This window comes from Arvicanthis niloticus, chromosome 4 (genome assembly GCF_011762505.2).
Source record: "Arvicanthis niloticus isolate mArvNil1 chromosome 4, mArvNil1.pat.X, whole genome shotgun sequence".
Taxonomy (NCBI): Eukaryota; Metazoa; Chordata; class Mammalia; order Rodentia; family Muridae; genus Arvicanthis; species Arvicanthis niloticus.
The window spans coordinates 47,660,379-47,682,217 of record NC_047661.1 but is presented as its reverse complement, the minus strand read 5'-3'; the positions used below and the strand labels follow the sequence as shown (position 1 = coordinate 47,682,217).

Below are 21,839 nucleotides of genomic sequence, written 5' to 3'. Positions count from 1 at the left end.
GGACCCCAAGGTAAAAGACTTACTGGGTAAAAGGTAACACACACACACACACACACACACACACACACACACATTTTTAGCCATTGGGGACAGGTTACACTGTAACAAAACTAGTTCTTAACAGCACTTATATTTATCATAAGATAAAAGTAAACCTTTTTTTTTTCTTTTAAGCTAGCAACATAAGTAAGTCTATTAGCTAAACTTTTCCATAGGTTAAGTGCTAAGCCCTTAAATGAGCTAGAAATTGAGCCCTAAGAATGTGTGGTATTCTTACCCCAGCCCAGACAATGACATATTTTCAACTAATGATATTCCCCCAATGCTGGGCAAATATTTGCTATGATTTAGATCTCTGAAGCCTCATGTGTTTAGCACCCAGTGGTGCTGTTTGGGAAGTCTATGGCACCTTTAGGAGGTGGAGCCTCCCTGAAGGAAGTATTTCCCTGGGGCAGGCCCTAAGACTCTCTACCCAGTCCCCCAGTTGCTGGTTACTTACTGTCTGTTTCCTGAGTATGCAATGTGACCAGCTGTCCTCAGCTCCTGCCACCATCCCTCAAAGCCACAATGGACAATCTCCCCCATGATCTTCACGCCAATATAAACTCTTTCTCCCTTTAGTTGTCTCGTGTCAGTATTTGGCGACAGCAACAAGAAGCAGAACATTGTGCTTCTACCGCATATGTCATGACTGAGGCGCACCAAGAAGGAAGTATTAAACGTTTTTCTTGCTCTTGCAGTGTCACATGCTGGACACTGATGATGTCTTCACAGCTGACAGTTCATTGCCAGCCCCTTATCAGTCCCCAGGCTAACAGTCTAGAAAAAAGACAGTACCCTACTTCCATAGCTCCATCCTGACTCTGGAGTGCTGTGGTGACATGGCTGAGCTGCACTCCTTTGGAATTTCACTTGTACCACATCCAGACAGCCATGTGACAGACTAGGGCCACCTTCTGTGCTGGGGCCACAGCTCCCCACGTGCTCAACTCAGGAATATTGACCAAATATTTAGAGCATATCTGCACCAGTGTCTGTTGGCAGTGAAAGCTGAAAAAGTACCTTCACCCTGGAATTTATGGAGACCCTAAATGGATCTAACAGTAAATCCTATCAACTCTGCAAAAACTGTGCAGATTGCCTTAATGAGCACTCCCTGCTTCTGCACAGGTCCTCTTCTGATTCTGTTCTTTCTGTGATGGATTCATGCTGTTCCGATCTGAATGCCTGGAAGATAGCCTGGGGTTGGTTGGTGAACATTTGCATTGATTGGCCAGTGATCTTGATGATTTTGTGGGTCTGGGGAGGAGTCTATGATTCCCATGAGCTCCAAGGACTTGGGGTTCCCGGTCTGCAGATTGCACTTGAAGAGCATGTGTTAAGGGTCTTGCACTTTTCCGGCATTCCTTATTTTCCTATTTCTCCCTGATTGAGCAAAAATCTGAGTGTAAAAAATGGCTGAGCATCTGTATTAAGGAGACCATGCCCTTGTATTGGAGCTTAATATTTTTCTTCTGATTGCAAGGAAATTTCTCTTATTGTCTGTCTACAATTGCTCAAAATCAATAATCCCTCTACCCCCATACTCCCACCCCTATGCCTCCCTACACCTCCCCACCCCTCAACCACAACCTCCCATACACACATATGTAAAAATCTAGTGTAAATCAGATCAGCTGGAGCAGAATTTCCTTTCAGCGAAACTGAACTGTGGACAAGACTACATTATAATCCCCACATAACTGAGCCTTTGCATGATTCCACTTTGACCTACAGAATAGCTCAAAAGCAGAACAGGCTTCCCAGGACCTGGCAGCATCTCTGCACTTTCATACTCCGGCAGCATTAGGCACTGAAGTCCCTAAACAGGCAACAGGACTATGGGGCCAGGGGTATATCGTGACTGTCCCATCTGTGTAATCCTTTAGATAGCTGGTGATAACCCAAGAAGTTGACAAAGAGTAAAAAATTAACATCCCCAGAATTTAGGACTCTGGTGTGGATTCAGCCCACTGGGTTCTCCTTCCTCACTAACAAGCTTAACTGCATGTGAGTGTCCTGGACATGGGATTGAAAGCCAAGATCATCAAACGTGAACTAATATTATTTTTCCTTGATTTAAGGGGCCAGGAACAGAACTTGCCTATCTCTCTGCTCCTACCAGCTTATAGTCTCATCACCTAGCTCAGAGGGATCATAGCAAGCTGCCTGCGGGCCAATTTGTTTCTTAGGAGAGTCCCAGTGCACACAAGAGGGAGGCAATTAGGCCTCCCCTGGGTATCCCTAGACACACATCTAAAGACTTTATACTTTGGCAACAGAGACCAGAAACTGTTCAGACAGAATCATCTGAGCCCCTTGTAATGTGGCTTGTTGAGTTAAGGCCAAGTTAATATTTAAAGGACTACAGAATCCTGGCAAAGCGTACTGTAAATCACCTCTGGAGTTAAAAAGTGACAAACGAAAAATAAATAGCGACCCCCTGGGAGAGACCAGCCCATTTGCTCCATCCTAGAAAACACCCACAGGAAGAGTGAGTGGCCTGCATGGCCTCTTAACAGTCATGTTTGAAGGAAGTTAGGGGGTCTGGTGTGCTTATCTGGAATGGGCATTGCTTCTAAGACAGTTTTGTCTCCTTTTTATATTTTATTTTAAAAGAAGGAACAAGTTAAGGAACAGGGTACGATAGTTTAAGCCCAATCCTTCTATCTACTGTTTCCGGGCCTTCTGCTCTACTATCATCAAAACCTGCTCCACGGTGAAGTTGGGCATGTCCAGGTAGGGTGACTAAAAGTTCTCTTTAACCCATCTTAAGGCTTTGGCAGAGTCACAGCCATTCATTGTCCCCCTGTTCCTTAACTCATGTGCACTTCAAATCTGAATATTCCCAAACAAGGGAAATTGTGAGTCGTGAAGTCTGTGTGGCCATGGCTCTGCTCACTGAGGCTCTGCCCACTGACAACACTCATCGGGGTCATGCATGGAGACCATTTCTTCCTTCAGAGATTTCATTGTTGATTTCTGACCTTTAATTAATGCCTTCTAAGGTCCTTGATGTGCTCTCTCTAAGCTGAGTGACAAGATATAAAAATGGCAGAGGTGGGGGACTTTGGCTCACTCTCTGACACCCTTCACACTTGACCTTTAATGGATAACGGTCTGCTTCCCTCTGCCTGGGATGAGTCAGGAGGAATTGCCAACAACTCATGGCTAGACCCGAGGCAATGCAGTCACCCTGACTTTAGATCCCAGGAATTCCCAGCTCTCTTAGTCCACAAACCTTCCCCAGTTGCTACATCTGCCTTGTCCGTGAATACCTGAGGAAGCAAAGTAGTCTAGCCAGATGGCCAGGTAGCCAACTATAATTTTTAAAAAGTACAAGGCATCTAGCTGAATTTCAGATAAAAACATTTTTTGGGTTTTTGGAAGAATCAATTTAGTATAATGAAATACATTTTAGTAATGATGTACTAAAATATACATGAGTACTAATAAATAATAAATACATGTATATATAAATAAATATGGCATAAAACATTAAAAATATAAAATGCTTTCATTTTTATAATATACATGAATGTTTCATGTACTCAATATTTTAATAATAAATACACCTTTAAAATATTTGCTGTTTATTTGAAATTCTTATTTGACCTGATGTTTTGTATTTTACTGGCAACCGTGACCTAGAGGTGTTTGACATGCTTCTCTTGGAGTCAGTGGGCATCTGAGAATAACTTGTAACTAAAAGTCTTGAGCCTTTTAGAGTCTCTTGAGCCTAAAGTCTCCTTTGGTGAATTATTGAACCTTGGAGAAGAGGTGTACATGTGGAAACCCTCTGACTCTGTTCTCAAGTTATTCACAATGTTATTGGCCCGAGATCCCATGCTTGAAACTGATTATCAAAGCATGAAAATATGTGAAAACTGTTGCCAAATCCGGATAGTGTTGCAATTGTAGAGAATTTCAGGACACCCAGTTAGTGGTGGTGAATTGGTGTATATGGGAAAATGATATATATTTTATGTCAGAAGTGTGGGCATTAAAATCATCTGATTTTACCCTGGTGAGTATATGAATTGGTATTAACAGGTTTGAATAATGATAGTTAAGTAACAATTAAAGTAACTCAAGCTGGAAAGATGGCTCAGTGGATAAAAGAACTTACTGTTCTTGCAGAGGACCCAGGTTCAGTCCCAGCACGTACATAGTGCCTCACAGTGGCCTATAACTTTCATTCCAGAGAATCCAATGCCCTCTTCTGACTGCTGTGGGCTCCTGCTGTGGTACAAATACACACAGTTAGGCACAAACATATATATACAAAATAAGTACATAATTTTCAAAAATTAAATACCATAGGTCAGTTTAATATTAGAATACAAACAAGAGATAGAAATATATTCTGCCCTCCTGCCATCCTTGTCTGGCTCAGTGGGTCTCAAAGAGCTGGGTTTATCTGGTTTATCTGGTTTATCTGCAGTTCTTATCTGCCTAGGGAACACTTGGCTCTCAGGGGGCCTCAAATAATACCTTAGTTTTTACTTCTGCCTTAAAAGAAAACGTTTAATGACCCATAAAGTGCTTCATAAAGTCTTATAAAATATATTTAGAGCAATGGTTCAGTGGTTAATGGCCCTTGCTGCTTTTCCTGAAGACTTATGTTTGGTTCCTGGCACTCATGTTGGGCAGCTCAGAACCACCTGTATCTTCAACTGTGAGGACTCTTATTCCCTCTTCTGGCCTCCACAGGCACCCACACACACATGACATACACATATATACATGCACATATACACATAAATAAAATACAAATAAATCTTAAATAGAGAGAGCTACTAATATCATTTATGTTTTTAAAAAAAAAACTCATTTATTCCATATTTTAAAATAGAGAAGACACACTTCATTCTGAAAGGGAAAGACTTACAGTGACTTCCCTAAAATTAACAAAGTCATGTGTTTGCAGAAACCATCAGCAACTTCTATCACAAGACATATCAGCACATGTAAAGTTTCTACAAGATGTATGGCATGATTTTTGTCTGACTTTTGATGAGTTTTTTAGAGGAATGTGATAAATATGAAGACAAATGGCTTTTATTCTCCAGAACCCCAGAAAACACTTCTAGAGCAGAGATGGCGTGGTCACGAATGTTTCTAACCTTCTGGCACAGCAAGCTATATAGAAGCAGTATCAAAGGCCTGTGTCCATGATAGTCAATAAAGGTTTGCACACAACAAATGAGAAAATTATCCAGCAGAGTTTTATTTCCAGATGAAGGGTGGTGGGATAAAGTCTCTCTGTCCCAAAGGGCCTAGATGACAGGAAGCTCATGCCCTCATCTCTGTTCTTTTTAGAAGAAAAGCCAGCACTGAAGTTAGCTTTCCTGAGGAACTGGGAGAACCCAAGACCACAAAGCCTGAAAGTGAAGACCATGAAAAACTCCAAGTTAAAACCAAAGCCTCTGAAGACAAAATAAATGCTGAGAGCAATACCCCTGGCTCTGTCCGGAGATACAGCCTAGACCACGTCTCTAAGGAAGAACGGAAAAACATTAGATTTAGCAGGTATAACTTTTGTTCAGTCATCATTTTGAAGTACAAAGTTATATTTGTTATTGCTTCTGTGGTCACAGTGCTTTGGGGTGTTTTATGGTTTGTTTTTTTATTCCATAGCTATGCAAAGTTCTATCCTTTGATGAATTAAATATTACACACAATGCTCTCATTATTCAAATAGCATTACTATTTACTTAGGGCAGTGGTTCTCAACCTTCCTAGTATTGAGACTCTTTAATGCAGTTCCCCATGATGTGGTGACCCTCAAACAATAATGTCACTTGATTGTTGCTACTAGTAGTCATAATGTAAATATATGATTTGCACGATATCTGGTATTCAACCCCCAAAGGTATCACAAGCCACAAAGTGAGAACAACTGACTTAGGGAATAGAAGTAGAAGGCAAACATCTGGTTTTGTTTTTAAAATAATGCTAATTTTCAGAATGGCTCTCAGTTACATCTCTCACACTTTGATGAGTAAGCACATAAAAGTAAGAAAATACTAAAAACTTCTATGTCTACTGTTTTACAGTCAACTTTATTATGAAATTGACTTAAATCTTCATCCGAAGGCACCCAAGTATTATACACATTGAACCAGAGAATATGCCTCAAACTTTTAAAGAAAACATCCAAAAAGAAATCCCAGAGGCAGCCACAAGTCCTGTTGAATACCAAGATAAGCTCTACTTGCATTTAAAGGAAAACTTCAGCCAAGTGACATCTCTTCTTTCTTTCTTTTTGGTGTGGCTGAGGATAAAACCCAGGGCCTTACGTATAACAAGCATGCTCTGTGCCACTGAACTACAACTCCAGCCCTCTAGTTTCAAAATGTTATACATCAGGCAGTCTTTGATTTTTTTTCTCATATATTAACAGTGTCCCAGTCCGGAGGAAGCACATTTTTGGGCTAGTGTCACTGCTTATCCTTGCCAGGAAGCAAGAGCTTCTGTAACTCTTCTAATCTTTCATTATAGGTCCAAAAGTTTGGCTTTGAATACTGTGCTCACAAACGGTGTGAGTGTGGAAGATGGCAAAGATGAAGAAAAGGCAGGAGTACATGCCAGCATCTCTCTTTCAGAAATAGACCCACTCAGTCACGGAATTGGCAAGTTGCCCCTTAAGACAGATACCCATGGATCACAGCTGAGAAATTCCTCAGCTTCACACCCAAGTATTATACACATTGAACCAGAGAATACGCCTCAAACTTTTAAAGAAAACATCCAAAAAGAAATCCCAGAGGTAGCCACAAGTCCTGTTGAATACCAAGATAAGCTCTACTTGCATTTAAAGGAAAACCTCAGCAAAGTGAAGGCATATGCGTTGGAAATCGCAAAAAAGGTCCCAATCCCGGACCAGTGCACCATTGAAGGTAAGTGCTTTGAACTTTCCACACTCGCTATCAATGTCAATGACAAACTCTAAAAACATCTAAACACTCATACCCTTTCATGAACATTTTGCAGAATAGATCATTTGAAAATGTCATCTGTTATCTTGGTTGCCGCTCGTTGGGTAAAATTGAGCCCTACCTTGATTTTTGTCTTTTTGGTTCCACTTGGATGTTCCTAAGTCTCCTGATTTTGCTGACCAATTCCCACTCCCAATCTATAAAAAGCGAAAACAGTGACCTGGAAGCAGGCTCTAGGGTAAGGGCATTCAGAGGATGCTTCTATCCATGTAATCAAACGGAAGCTATGCATTGCTCTGACTGTGAGAGATTGCCCTCTGATTACATTCCTATGTGTCCAGCTCTGGCCCCTATGGAACTCAAGATCTGAGTGTGAACACAGTCTCTGATTTACTAGAGACTATAGGAGGAATATAGTAAGCCATTCCAGGAAGTGGTTCAGATAAAAAGCCAGCAGGAATGGGAGACACTGGGACAACAAAGGACAAAGTAAAGATAGTTTAAAGAGGCTAGACCTACCACAGGAGCACAGTTTAAAGTGATGCAAAAGACACAGACAAACTGAAGCCAGGATTGATCAGTCACAGTATCTTAACACACTGTACAAGATCCTTGGTCCAAAGAAATGATCATTGAGTATATTGAAACTTTCTCTAATTATAATTTTGACATTTGGTCATCACAGAGTTTTTGCATTAATTAAATCTCTTAAACATTATTTATATCAATCAGTGAATCCCCTGGCACTCTCTTACCTTTCCTATCTTTACCTTGGCTCTGGGAATGTTTGAGACACAAGTTTAACACCAGTAGAACACCAGGGCTGATCGTAGACTGAACTGGCATGGGTGACTTGAAGGTACCGCGTGGCTCTTAGAGCTTTTCTCAGCAATCCTCAGACAACAGACACCGTCTCTTGAGAATCAAACTGAGGTCTCAACACGCCAACTTCCCACAGGAAAAAAAGCCAGGCAGTTCAGCACCCAGAAAGGAGCAGCAGAAAGGTAGGGATCCCTGGAGGGTGCACTTCCTCCTATTCCACTTCCCATCCTTTTTCTCCCTTCTGACAGGAAGATAGAATGTGTTCCACTAAACCAAAGAAGAGGAGGTCCATGTATAACAAATGCAGTTAGCTGCGAGTCTGTGCAGAGGCAGACACTTTCGATGTCTGTAGGAGTCTGATTGGCCTTCCTAAATTTCTTTTCTAATGGTAAAAATGAAAGTGGTATTGTGTGCATTCAAATACGTTCTATATGGTTAAGTATACCAGGCTGTAGGGATGCCTAAATTAGTGAAGTTCAGTCTGGGTGGCCTCTTTATAACTGCTATTTTGCTAATAATCTAGGTACATGGGTCCAAGAGGCTAATGTAAGGGATAAGTGAATTTCAGAGTGTTGTAAAGAAAATCTGTATTAAAGAGAGTTCAACATATTTCACTTACCAGAACAATTTTTGTGTGTATGTGCGTGCATGCATGTGTGTGTGTGTGTGTGTGTGTGTGTGTGTGTGTGTGAAACTTCATCTAAAATATAAAAGGTTTACTATATAATAAGTTTCAATCATGTTACAATATGGAAGAAATCCTATAGAACTACTGTAAGTGCTCACTTACAATGAATTAGTGGAAGAGTTAAAATTGGCTTTAGACTAAGCTAACTGACTTGGGGTTTCTTTTCCAAATGGTGAATGAATCCAATATCAAAGAAAAAGGGGGGAAAAAGCATATTTACTTTTGATGGTAATATTTCTGACCAGGGATAACCTGGAACTGCGTGTGTAATTTTTAAGTTGACATTTTGGAATTCATTCATATTGTAGTAATTTCCTGGGAAATTCCTGTACAGGACATGTGTAAGAGATAAAATATTTATATGACTGCCTGGAAATACATCTACCGACAAAATATTTTGGCTAGAACACTTCTGATATTTCAACGGCCATGTGAGGTATTCGGTAGACACCACCCATCCTCTGACTGACATGCGTTCGCTGTTTCATAAGCTCATCAGTACAACTGTATTACATCTCTTTTCTTAAAAACTTACTGAAGATTCTGGCTGAGAAATTATGTTGATGTCAAGTGTGTTGTTAGCCTAAAAGAAACATTTGCCCTTTCCGAATAAATTATGCAAAATAATCAAGAAACAAAGAAGAAAAGAAGCAAAAACAAATGAAAACTCTCTGCAACATTCAATTAAAGAGACAAACAGTAGGAAACATCAACAAACAGTAAACACTCTGGAGTGCTACACAAAGTCCACACTGTAAGAAACCACCCAAAGCAACCCTTAAGGAAACTCTGGACATTTTAGGTTGGTTCACATGAGAAAAACAGAAAATGCAAAATGTTCAACTGTTTAGATCTAAAAGAAAAAAAAAAATCAGTGTCATGTGCTTCAACCTGATACCTCAATGATAAATACTGATAAAAGAATAGAAGTCGTACTGGTCACAAAAGTGCCAGAATCAGTATGACTCAAGGTCACAAATAGCATTTTTAACCCTGACCTTGGTCACCCTGGGGATCAGCAATAATGGGAAAGTGGATCTGAACAAATCTAACATCATCTCTGGAAAAGACACTTGTCACATCTCAGGTCTTACTGAGGTTGACTCCTTTTTTAGTCATGGCATTCTTGTTATTGGATTGGCCAAGTTACCAGTCACTGGAAATTATGTACCTGTAAGCAAATTTGGCCTTAGGTCACTATTTGATTATATTTACATACAACACCAGAAAATTGGATTCATCTGCCAAAGAATGTTTTAAAAGTTTGAATCATTATTATTCATTAATGTGAGCAAAATAATCACAGGCCAAAAGCATATGCACAGGTAATATTAAATAAATCTTTTAAAATCCAGTCCATCTCTGGAGTTCCACAAAAACCTTGTGAGCTTGAAAGAACCCATCACAGCAAAGTTCCTTTGCTTTACCTGAAGTGTTTCTTAACTGAGTAAAAATACATCCCATCTGTATAACACACGACAAGCCTGACTTGCAAAAAGCTTATTTTTAACCTTAGAAGGTGGTCCTTCCTCCAGCCAGTCCACATGAAATGATTTTTCCTTAAAGATAAAAATCTGCTGTAAAAATCAAGAAACATTTGTGTGCTTAATTACAAATACAGCCTCCTAACTTACCATGGACAGATCCTCCATGTCACACTCAGAATTATGGTCACCGAGAGGATGCTGTCAACACTGGACCCTTCTAGTGCAGTTGCATAATGGTTTACATCCTGGTGAATGCAAAGCCAAACCAAAAATCCCTGAGAGAGAAAGAGATGTAGTGACTGACGAAGGAAAAGAGACCATGGGAAGGACCATGGGAATGGGGTGCTATCCCTGTTCATATAAGAAAGCACTTTAGGTCTGCCCACATTCCTAGGCATGCTAGTTTTAAGTCATTGTTAAAGGATAGATGGCAAGCACTATTTTTTTTTTTTTTTTTTTTTTTTTTTTTTAGCATTCTGAGCTCAGGGTCATAAAGCACATTGAGTCTAAGGCATTAAAATCATGGTCAAGAGCACTTTGGGATGCTCAGCTTGCACTATGAAGATGCTGTGCAGGAAAGCCTTAGGCATGCTGGGCTTTCATCACAGAGCCTAAGGTGATGCTTCGGGTTCACATTGAAACAGACAATTAGAAGGCTCACTGATAGCCTTTTCTCACCTGGCTTGCCTAGCGGCAAACGGTCCAGCAGTGATAATAATGTGCATTCATTTACTGGTTCTGGGTAGAGATCTTTGCTATTTTTTAATACATTAGCCGAACTTCAGTATTAAGATAATTTCTCCATCAAGAACTTTGAGCAGACTTTGAGAGTGAAGAACACATTTCGTGATGATGATGCCACATTGGCCCCTATTCTGAGACCCTGATCAGGGAACACCAATTCCAGTTTCTAGAAATGGTTTTCTTGGGGCTCTCTCTGGGGCTTCTCTCAGATTATGTTACTCTCTGGACCATTTCTCTAAGGACTGGATTTCAACTAAAAAATGCAGACATCACTATGGCTAAGTCTTCCTCTACGGTGTTCCCAGCCAACACATGCATGAATTTAAATCACCTATGATGGCCTATGAGACTTCCATGCACCATGGCTAGAGAAAAGTCTGGGATCCTCTGAAAAGGAGGTCACATCCAATTATTACCTTGTGCATTGTGTCCCAAAGCAAGTGTAAGCTTAAGGTTCAGACAGGAACAATAACCACAAATCAATGGTTAGGACATCACATGCTTTACATCCACACTCACCACATTACAAATTTCAGTAAAGGACACTAGGTACCTAACATTATCTGTTAGCTATGTTTTCAAAAGCTTCCTCTTGAAAAGAAAATTGGGTTTTCTTTGAACTAGTAAGTCACTTCATAATCTGCCTTGCAAAATCTGTCTTACCTCGGGACATGGGGCTCCTCTACAGATGAAGTGAATACTCACCCAGCTAGAAATAGCATGAAGGCAACTATGTGAGCACTTGTACTCTTAGGCTACTTGTGTGGAGATCCAGAAAGGCTTATCTGCCTATCAACGAAATCAGACATTCAAAACCTGGAAACAACCAGTCCATTTGATATAATGGTCACCCTGGACATGCTTCTCGTAGATTTGAAGGGGCCTTGCTAACAAATAATTAAAGGCACAAGTAAACTTATAAGTTAGACAAAAACATACAGAAATGTATTTCACACACCTTGCCCTGAAGATAACCCTTATTAAAAAGAGGTGAGCAGAAGTGGTTTCCTGTGCATCTCAGTGTCTTAGATAGAGTCTTCTAAAGATAGCATCTTTAAATTAGGCATTCTGTGGTAGTGTGTGGTGTGCTCACTGGGAGTCTGTGTCTGTATCCTTTTTTCAGAGGAGCTTGCATTCAGACTTGTATTGGTCATCCACTATCATTGTTTTGGGACTGCCTGCTATAAAAGATGAGAAGTGGTCTTGAGCCCTCAAGAGTCCCTTGAAGAAGGGAGCATTCCAGTCCAAAATGCCACAGGTTAAATTTCTTCCACTGTGAGACTGCACTGTAGGGGAACAAATGACCTCTGGTTGTCATCAAATCTCATTTAAACAGAACAAGAAGAGAAAAACTGTATTTTGGTCTTTGCTGCAGTTGAGGTACTGGTACCTAGGGAACGGAAAGACGGTGATCTGGCTGGGTGAAAGGGTTGATGGGGCAAAAAGAAGGTTTGATATTGGAGGAGCATGGGTAATTTGCCTCCACATGAACCAAATTTCAGATGATGGAGGATACATGTTTTCCCCAAAAATGCAGGCAGTCGGGAGTACAGGTGTTTGATAAGAGCTTACTTTTAGAAACTCAAGTGTTTATACCAGCAGCTCAGTCTGACAGGGCCCTAAGCACCTGTCAGCAGACCTGCCTGAAGTGAGCACAGAGATGCTTAGTAAATCCCTGGGTCACTCTTTTGCACTTTTAGAACTGGTGAGATGGAAAAAAAAAATTCTTTATCTTATATAAATATTCAACAAACATTTATATCCTAGAAATATTTTTTTCAGAAAAATTGTTTCCACAAAGCATTTCATAGGCATTAGCATTTCATAGGCATTAAGGTAAACCAAGAGTCTTCAGGAACACTGAAAGAATGGACCTTTCCCGCTTAGCAAAACAGACTCATTGGCCTCCTCTAGGGGTGACTCTTTACATGGCAGGACTAGGGTCTTACCTGTTTCATTTTGTTTTGTTTTTTTCTCACAGGGAGGGTTCCCTTGTTAGATCTTATTTAATTAGGGTTTCTATTGCGATGATAAAACACCATGACCAGCAAGAACTTGGAAAGGAAAGGGTTTGTTTTCAGCTTACAATTCTCAGATTACACTGAGGAAAGTCAGGGGACAAACTTGGGACAGGAACTTACGGCATGAACTGTGGAGGACAGCTGCTTATCAGCTTCCTCCTGTGGCTTGCTCAACCTGCCTTCTTATGTACTCAGTACCACCTGCCCAGGGGCAGCACTTCTGCAGCGAGCTAGGCCCTCCTACATCAATCATTAGTCAAGACAATGCCCCATAGATGTGCCTACAGGATACTCTTATGGAGGTATCTCCTCAATTAAGATCCCCTCTTCCCAGATATGTGTCAAGCAGATAACTACCCTGAAGAGATGCCATGGGTTCTAGCCTAGCCTACTTGAAACCATGACCCTTCATCTGAGGACGTGGTCCTGTTTCTTATCTATAAAACAAGTTAAAATGTTTCACATATGATCACATGCATTTAAATTTTTAAAGAAATGCTAATATAGGAAATAACATCTGATCTGTATGGCTAGCAACAAAAGTAGGTGTCCCCAGCAAGATTCTCAAGGCCCCGAGGCCCAAGAACCTTGCCATCTATCTCCTTAGCATTTGTATACATAAGACATGGTGCTGGGCTAGACAGAGAAACTCTGACAGCCCCAGGGTGTCCTGCTCTTTCAAACTATAAAATGCTTAGCAATGACTGACAGATTCTTCTTTATTTTCTCTTGGAAAAAAAAAAAAAAACAGGCATGCTCATTCACAAGTAGATGCTAGTGGGTACCAGGCACTGCTGTTCTCAGGAAGATATAAACCACAGTCAACTGGGATGAAGGAAGCAAATCTTTTTTAAGGAAGAAAATATATAACATAATGCACAGTCGTGCTATAAAACAGAGCATAGCCAGGGGATAGAGATGTACACTGAGTGAGACTGCTCTCAGACCAAGGGCTGAGGAAGGCTCTCCAACATGTGACAATACATGGTGGCCTGAAGAGGCAAGGCAGGTAGACAGCAAACTCAAACCCTGAGACAGAGGATGTTTCATTTGGGAAATGTGGACCAGAACAGCTGAGCTGCAGGTGACAAGAGGTGTTTCCGCCTTGTATGTTGCAAAGCAAAGCTGTCAGCAGTGATGGGTGGGGTGTGGTCTGGGGATGGAGGAGAAGGAGGCTAGGCCTGATAATCCAAAGGATAAAAGCATCTTCACCAAGACAGCTCCAACTACAGAAAGAAAGAACACGAAGAGATGGGAATTAAAGTTTGATTTTAGCCATGTGAATTTTGAGGTGGCTAGGTTTTTTTTTTTTAAGTAATAAATCTTATATTTTTAAGTATCTTTAGATTCATAACAAAATTAAGTAAAAGGTGCAGAGTTTCTGTGGTCATGGTAGTACATGACTTTAATCCCAGCACTTAGGAAGCAGAGGCAGGGGGGTCCCTGTGAGTTCAAGGCCAGTCTCATTGACACAGCAAGTTCTGGGATTGCCAAGACTACATAGAGAGGCTCTGTTTCAAAAATCAAAATAAAGTCTTAATAGAAGAAAGAAACGTGCATAGTGTAAATATGCCCCACCTCCACACAGAGACAACCACCTGCCCTACCTCCATCTGCCAAAACAGTAGAGCAGGTGTGCAATCAATGAAACTGTTTTGACACATGCTCAGTGCATAGCTTACATGAGGATTCGTTCTTGGCTTGCACCTTTAGAAGTGATTGACTAAGTCCAATTAGTGCTGTGCATGTGTTCATGTCACACACTGGGGCATAGGCAGCCTACCAATGTCCCTCCCCAAAGGAAAGTGACTCTTCCTCAGCAGCCATCAGCCACCATTAGCTCCCCACCTAAAGGAGGGTCATTACAATCTTCTCCCACCTCCACACTGTAGTAAACTCTCTTGATTTTTATGGAGGCCTTGAATGAGAAACCACTGCTGTCATGAGTTACTGTGTGTGAGAACCATACCATGTAGAGAACAGCCTTTATTTACAACACCCATTCCCTTCATCTGGCTTACATAATTTCTGCCCCCTCTTCCAGAGGGTCCCTGAGCCTGGGATTGTGGGGAGGAGGAGATTGATGTAGAGGTGTCATCCATAGCTGAACACTTACAGTCGGTTATTTTCAATACTTTGAATAGTTATGAGTCCTTGTATTAAGGACTATCTACTACAATAAGGAGCTCTACCAACAAAGGTTGGGAGCAACACAAATCTATGGCTAAAAATAGATATTTAGGAGGTAGTTTGGCAATATGACCATTTAGTAAAACAACATCAGTACATTGTTCTAGGCCCTATGGCTTTCCCAGCCAAAATCGTACCAGGCATGAATTCCCTCCTGTGGAGCAGGCATCCAAGGCAGCCATTGGTTACCCATGAATAGTTTTGACACTATAACACCTGTGGGCACATCTTGTATGGCAGATCATTATGACAACATGCACGATTCAGTGCTAGGTAAGATCATGATATCTTTTCTCCCCTATGCATACGTAGCACCTTCTGGCACTATGAAAGCTAGCCAGCAAGGAGAGAGTTTCTTAGTCAGTTCATGATTAGTTCTCTATGTCCTACAACTGATGACATCATCTGTAATAGTGTCTCACCACCTACTTATGGTGTACAACTATGAGCAACACAGTTTTCTGAATGAACGATGGTGACCTATGCCTTGCAGGGGAAGAATACCGACAGTCAGGTGTGCCCTACAATGAACTATGTGAACTGTAGATTACGTCATCTGAAAATACATCACGTTTAAAAGGAAGACAAAATTTGTCTTGGAGTTCCATGACCTTACTTTCCTCTGATTCTTCCTACCTACTTAAGATTTGTTTGTTTTTTTTAATTACCTTATTATCTAAGGATTCTATCCATGAGTATTGTATTTACATCAGTTCCTAGCCACACTCTTCCCCTTAAAACTTCTCCCATGTCTAACTCCCTCAGAAATCCATCACTTCTACATGTGTGGTTGTGTGTGTGTGTGTGTGTGTGTGTGTGTCTGTGTGTGTGTCTGTGTGTGTGTCTGTGTGTGTGTCTGTGTGTGTGTCTGTGTGTGTGTGTGTCTGTGTGTGTGTGATTTTGTGTGTGTGTGTTTGTATACTAGTATAATTCTCAAGTGAATGTGATTAATATTAATGTGCTGAAAAGTCCATGTTCTGCTTATTTCTTCCATTTATTCTTCATTTATCTATTCCTTCATAATATTCTTGAGTGCCTGTTATGTGACAGAACCACTCTAGTGCCTGAAAAACTTCAGTGTGATAACTTTGACTTCATAAAAACTGTTCTACTAGGAAAAGGCATGAAGTAAATAATATAAATGAGAAAAAGTTGCCCTGGTTGGTTTTATATAAACTTGACACATGCTAGAGTTATCTGAAAAGAGGGAATCTCAATTGAAAAATGACTACATAAGACCCGGGTGTAGGGCATTTTCTTAATTAGTGATTGATGGGGAGGACTTGGTCCATTGTGGGTGGGGCCATCCCTGGGCTGATAGGCTTGGGTTCTATAAGAAAGCAGGCTGACCAAGCCATGGGAAGCAAGCCAGTAAACAGCACTCTCCATGGTCTCTGCCTTCAGGTTCCTGCCCAGTTTGAGATCTTGTCCTTATTTCTTTCAATAAACCTTTACCTCCCAAGTTGCTTTTAGTCGTGGTGTTTCATCACAGCAATAGAAACCTTAACTAAAATATAAGTGCAGTAGGGAAGATGCTGAATATGGTAAGAGCTTTGAGAAAATAAAAAAAAGTGAAAAAAACCAAAACAAAGGGAAGGAAGGAGATCTTTGTGTGTGGTTCTACAGAGAGATGGGAGAGTTTTATGACAGAATAAAATGCTGCCATTGTTTTTCTGTGAAGAATCACATTGAGGTGCAGGTTGAAGAGAAAGGGAGTTGGACAGAAAAGCTTGAACACCATACCTTTCTTCAAGGATTGGATTCTTTGGGAACTTGCTATGTAGAGCAGACAGACCTCCAACTCACAGTGATCCTCCTGCCTCTGCCTCCCAAGTGCTGAGGTTAAAATGTGTATTACCATGCCTGGCCCAAGGTATGGAATTTCTAGTGAGGATAATTTACTTTAGCACTAGAGATTCTGACATCCTGAACCCTGAGTGTGATGCCCAGCTCTGCAGCATCCTGTGTTAACTGTGTTCTGATCACAATTCTGCTCCACTCCTTGAATATGTGGCTTCATTTCTTTTACTGTCATACAGAGCCTTATGTTTCTTGCAAAAGTACACCGTTTGTGGGTTTTCAAGCTGTTGTTTAAAAGGCCTTGGGGCCATTTACAGGATTTCACAGCAATGAAACAGTGATTTAAATTAGAGACAAGTGTAAGAGACAACTTAGAAATGTTTGAGAACATTTTTGTTTGTCACAGTTTGGGACTGGTTGCTATGGGTGTCTATTGGCTTTAGTCTGTGGGTGCTGATAAGTGTCTAATGCATAATTTCTGTCTTCTTCCTCCTCCCTCTTGTCCTCAAGCAGGGCAGTTCTGATGTAGGTGGTTTTAAACACTGGCTTTCTCATAGATGCTTAAACCAAGAGTCCCACAGCTTAAGGTAATGTGATATATGACATACCCTGGACTGCATTACTTCAATGCTTTTTATGTTCTCAGTGCAATTAAGTCTAAAGGTCTCATTCCAGAGACAGGAAAAGTGTGAAGCTAATGATATTTTTTTTAAATCAGCTTCAACTCTATAACTAATTTTAAATCTCTAATAAGCACACACCAGAAGAAACCTCACTTCATATTAGTTCTCTGCTTTTTCCTTCAGTGATTTTGATTCTGTTAGGAGAAAACAGGCTGTATTATGCAATATTTTGAGGTTTTCTCACTATTTGCTTAAATTTATTAATTTAATTAATATACAACAAATAGCAAGCCCTAGTTACCAAATTAGGGCATCATGTCTGTATTTACTGTTCTATTCTAATAGATTCATTTACCTCCTTTAGTTGTACCAAATCTACAAAAATAAATTATAAAAGAGACAGATGGTTCATTCTATGTGAAAAATAAACACAGAAAATTAAATTAATCCATTAGTAGAGTTATTCTTCAGGCATTTATATCTAAAAAGTTTTACAATTGTTGAATTACAAGTTGACCACTGATTACCCAAGTGGTGATAAAATGGAGGGAAACAATATCAGTAATAAAGTCTATATTGTCCATAAATGAATGGCCTCAGAATAGCTTGGGGAAGAGTGGGGGGAAAAGGCTATGTTGTCCTGAAGCCAAGAATGAAAGGCTCCTAGAAGTTCAAAAAAGAAATTTTGTGTTAAAGAAAAAAGTGTGTGGTTTAATTGAGTCCATTATTTTTTCCTGTGATACCAGGCTTAGCTATGTACACTGCTTACAGCACGGAGTTTGTGATTCTAAGCATGCTCCGATGTCCATTTTAAGAAAGATGAATGGCCTAGAAGGCAGGAAACTCACACTTGGAAATACATTTAAATTTGCGTTCAGTGTCCTGATTCTCTATTAACATGGAATTTATTCCTTTATGGATGATAGTTTTCTATGCTTAAACAATACCTGGCTAGGACTGGAGAGATGGCTCAGCGATTAAGAGCATTGACTGCTCTTCCAGAGGTCCTGAGTTCAACTACCAGCAACCACATGGTGGCTCACAACCATCTGTGTTGGGATCTGATGCCTTTTTCTGGTGTGTCTTAAGACAGCAACAATGTACCCACATACATAAAATAAATAAATAAATCTTTAAAAAAGATATTATTTAAAGAAAATTCATGCCCGGCTAAGTGTGTAAACAAGGAATATGTTGGGGACAATATAGTCTCCTAAACTCAAAACACTGAACAGTGAGTAAGAAAAATACAAATTCATCTTCACTGATATTTAGTGATTAATCCAATTATCCCTCATTCCTCTTCGTGAGAACTGTCATCCTTGCTGGGTAAATCACCTTTTTTTTTTTTTTTTTTTTCAGTGAATGGGCATGTTCTTTTCTGAGTTCTTTCATAAAGAACCTTGAACACACTTAAATATAAGCTATCTTTTCAGTAAATATTGATAATTAAACCCAGGCCTACATCCTTGTTTAATTTCATTCTGTTGCTGTTATACAACACGCTGACCAAAAACAACTTGGAAGAGAAAAGGGCTTTTTTTTCCATTAATTTATTTATTCACTTTACATCCAGATATCGGCCCTCCTTCTCAATCTCCCCCTCAAAGGCCCCTCCTCCATCCCCTACTCCTCTTCTCCTTTGAAAAGAGGGAGGTTCCTCCTGGATTCTGAACTCACCATAGCACTTCAAGTGACTGCAGGACTAGGCACATTTTCTCCCATTGAGGACAGACAAGGCAGCCCAGTTAGGGGAACAGGATCCACAGGCAGGTAACAGGGTAAGCCCCTGCTCCAGTAGTTGGTGGAACCCTTATGAAGGCCAAGCTAAACATCTACTACATATGTGGGGGAGGGGTAGCTAGGTCCAGCTTCTGTATGCTCTTTGGTTGGTGGTTCAGTCTCTGAGAGCCCTCAAGGGTCCAGGTTAGTGACTCTGTTGGTCTTCTTGTGGAGTTTCGATCCCCTCTGAGTTCCCCAACTCTTTCACAAGACTTCCCAAGCTCCATTTAATGTTTGGCTATAGGTCTCTGCATCCGTTTCAATCAGCTGCTGGGTGGAGTCTCTCAGAGGACAGTTATGCTAAGCTCCTGTCTGTAAGCATAACAGAGTATCATTAGTAGTGTCAAGAATTGGTGCTTGCCCATGGAATGGATCTCTAGTTGGAGCAGTCATTGGTTGGCCATTCCCTCAGTCTCTTCTCCGATTTTGTCTCTGCACTTCTTATAGGCAGAACAAATTTTGGTTCTAAGGTTTTGTGGATGGATTGGTGTCCTTATCCCTCCATGAGAGAGCCCTGCCTGGCTACAGGAGGTGGCTACTTCAGGCTCCATATCCCCCACTGCTAGGAGTCTCAGCTAGAGTCATCCTTATAGACTCCCTGGAGCCTCTCCTGGAGCAGCAAATGGATGGAACTAGAAAATCATCCTGAATGAGATAACCCAGACCCAAAAGGACATGCATGGTGTGTACTCACTTATAAGTGACTATTAGTCATAAAGTACAGTATAGCCACACTACAATTCGTAGCCCCAAAGACGCTAAATAATGAGGCCCAAGAGAGAATGCTTAAATCTCACTTGGAAGGGGAAATAAAACAGTCATCAGAGGAGGTGGAAGGAGGGAACTGGGGGGGGCAGGGAAGAGATAAGAGGGGAATAGGGATGAGGGGGCATCTCTGGGATATGCCAGAAAAGGGTTTGTTTTTATCTTAAACTTCCAGATCAGAGTCCATCATCGAGGGAAGCCAGGGCAGGGATCTGAAGGCAGGAATGCTTGCTAATCTGACACAATAACAAAGCAAGTACAGCAGAGAACATGGAAGATGACGCTTGCTAACTGACTCTCTGGCTCACAGATTAGCTTGTGTTTAGCCAGCTCTGTTAGTCTAGAACCACCTTACCTAAGGAATAGTGGCCCGCACAGTGGGCTGGGCCTTTACATCAGTTAGCAATACACCACAGACGACATCCTCACATGTCAATCTAATCTAGGCAGTACCTCAGTTAAGGCTTTTCCTCTCAAAGGACTCTAGGCTGTGTCAAGTTGACAACTAGGCCTAGCTAGGACAGTCCCTGTCAAATCTTACTTCCAAAATTTCACTTTATAATTATACAAATTCATAAATACAATCATATCAAGAGAGTTTTTGTGTTCTCTTTTTTAGCAAAGCCTTCAAACCTGTATAAATAATTGAGTCTACTGTAAAACACTCAAGACTAAAATTCTTTACACTCATGCAGTATTGATGTTGTTTAATCTCAATAGTTCAAGTATCAAATATATATTGACTATTTAAGATATGAGCTACTGTTTTTAGAAATTGTATCATGTTTGACTTTCGGTTCACTAGTCAGCTGTGTATTTGAAACTTATGTGCACCAGAAACAATTCTATTTCCTTAAAGTAACTTAGAAATGATATGAATAAAACTGTTTGAGAATTTAAATTCTAAAATATGAGGAAGTTTACAAATGAAATAAGAATGAGAATAGCATGTTTGCACCATGGCTGATTAAAGTATTACCTGTAAATGCATTTAACATAAATGATGACGCTCTAATGGCAAAGGAACCGTCTGATTTGAGGTCAGAATCGGAGTTCTCAAACATCTGAGGCTTAAGAAATTCCCAAGCGTTTTTAACCAAGTATTACTTTTGTTAACTTTTGAACTCAAGCATATTTTTAAAGCATGTAATCCATGTGTTTCAAATTCATTTTCACTTTATGCATCAAGACATGGCTTGGGAAGCTCCTCTGATCTCCACAGGGTGTCCCCCAGAGCAGAAATCTTACCAAGAAATGCGCTTTGCCAGTGTTAAGAAGCGGCCTGACACATATCAGAATGTAACCGTGCTGACTTCTGAAGCAAAGAGAATTTTTTTAGTTTTGATCACAGTCCTTTCCTTCCGTTCAAGACAAAGTAGAATAATAAGAACTTGACATGGACTCAGCTGGTCATGAACAAAGTTTGCATAGGGAGATGTGGCTGCTTATTCATTATAGACGAGGCTGCCTTGGGATGCCCGCAATAAGATACAAAGGGCATTAAATACTATAAATAAGTTTAAACATCGTAGAAAACTTCACTACCTTCTTCCAGTCCACCCCACTGCTTCCACTTCATCAGAAGCCCAAGTAACTTCTGTTCACAACGCCGACCTTTGTCTCTTCCAGACAGATGGGCTGATGTTTTCCAGACAGGTGATGCCGTTTCTAGGCACTGGTTGAATAAATTAACCCTATCAGTTATTCATAAAAGGAGGAGAAACACAGGGTGAAGCAGTTGAGTGGGTGGGAACACAGGCTCTCTACCCGTGCTAGATCCAGAGGCCTCTGCTGAGGCTTCGCCCCTGCATTCCAGCACCTTCTTCTACAATAAGAAAGAGAAATTGAGGTGCAAACTCAGAGAGTCACCCCCCCAGGACACTCATACATACTTTATTAGCTAATTCTTTAAAGCGGGAGCTGCTAATTTACATGCA

General features: G+C 40.6%; 1 protein-coding gene across 6 annotated transcripts in view; it reads left to right on the top strand.

Annotated features, from left to right (window-relative positions):
* Veph1 (ventricular zone expressed PH domain containing 1) overlaps window positions 1–21,839 on the top strand; it is a 208,969-nt gene that overhangs the window by 103,356 nt on the left and 83,774 nt on the right. For all 6 annotated transcript variants that reach the window (XM_076932482.1, XM_076932483.1, XM_034500909.2 and 3 more), the window contains exons 8-9: window positions 5,362–5,571; window positions 6,544–6,941. In XM_076932482.1, the coding sequence (XP_076788597.1) occupies window positions 5,362–5,571; window positions 6,544–6,941 (608 nt within the window). The remainder of the gene's footprint in view (window positions 1–5,361; window positions 5,572–6,543; window positions 6,942–21,839) is intronic.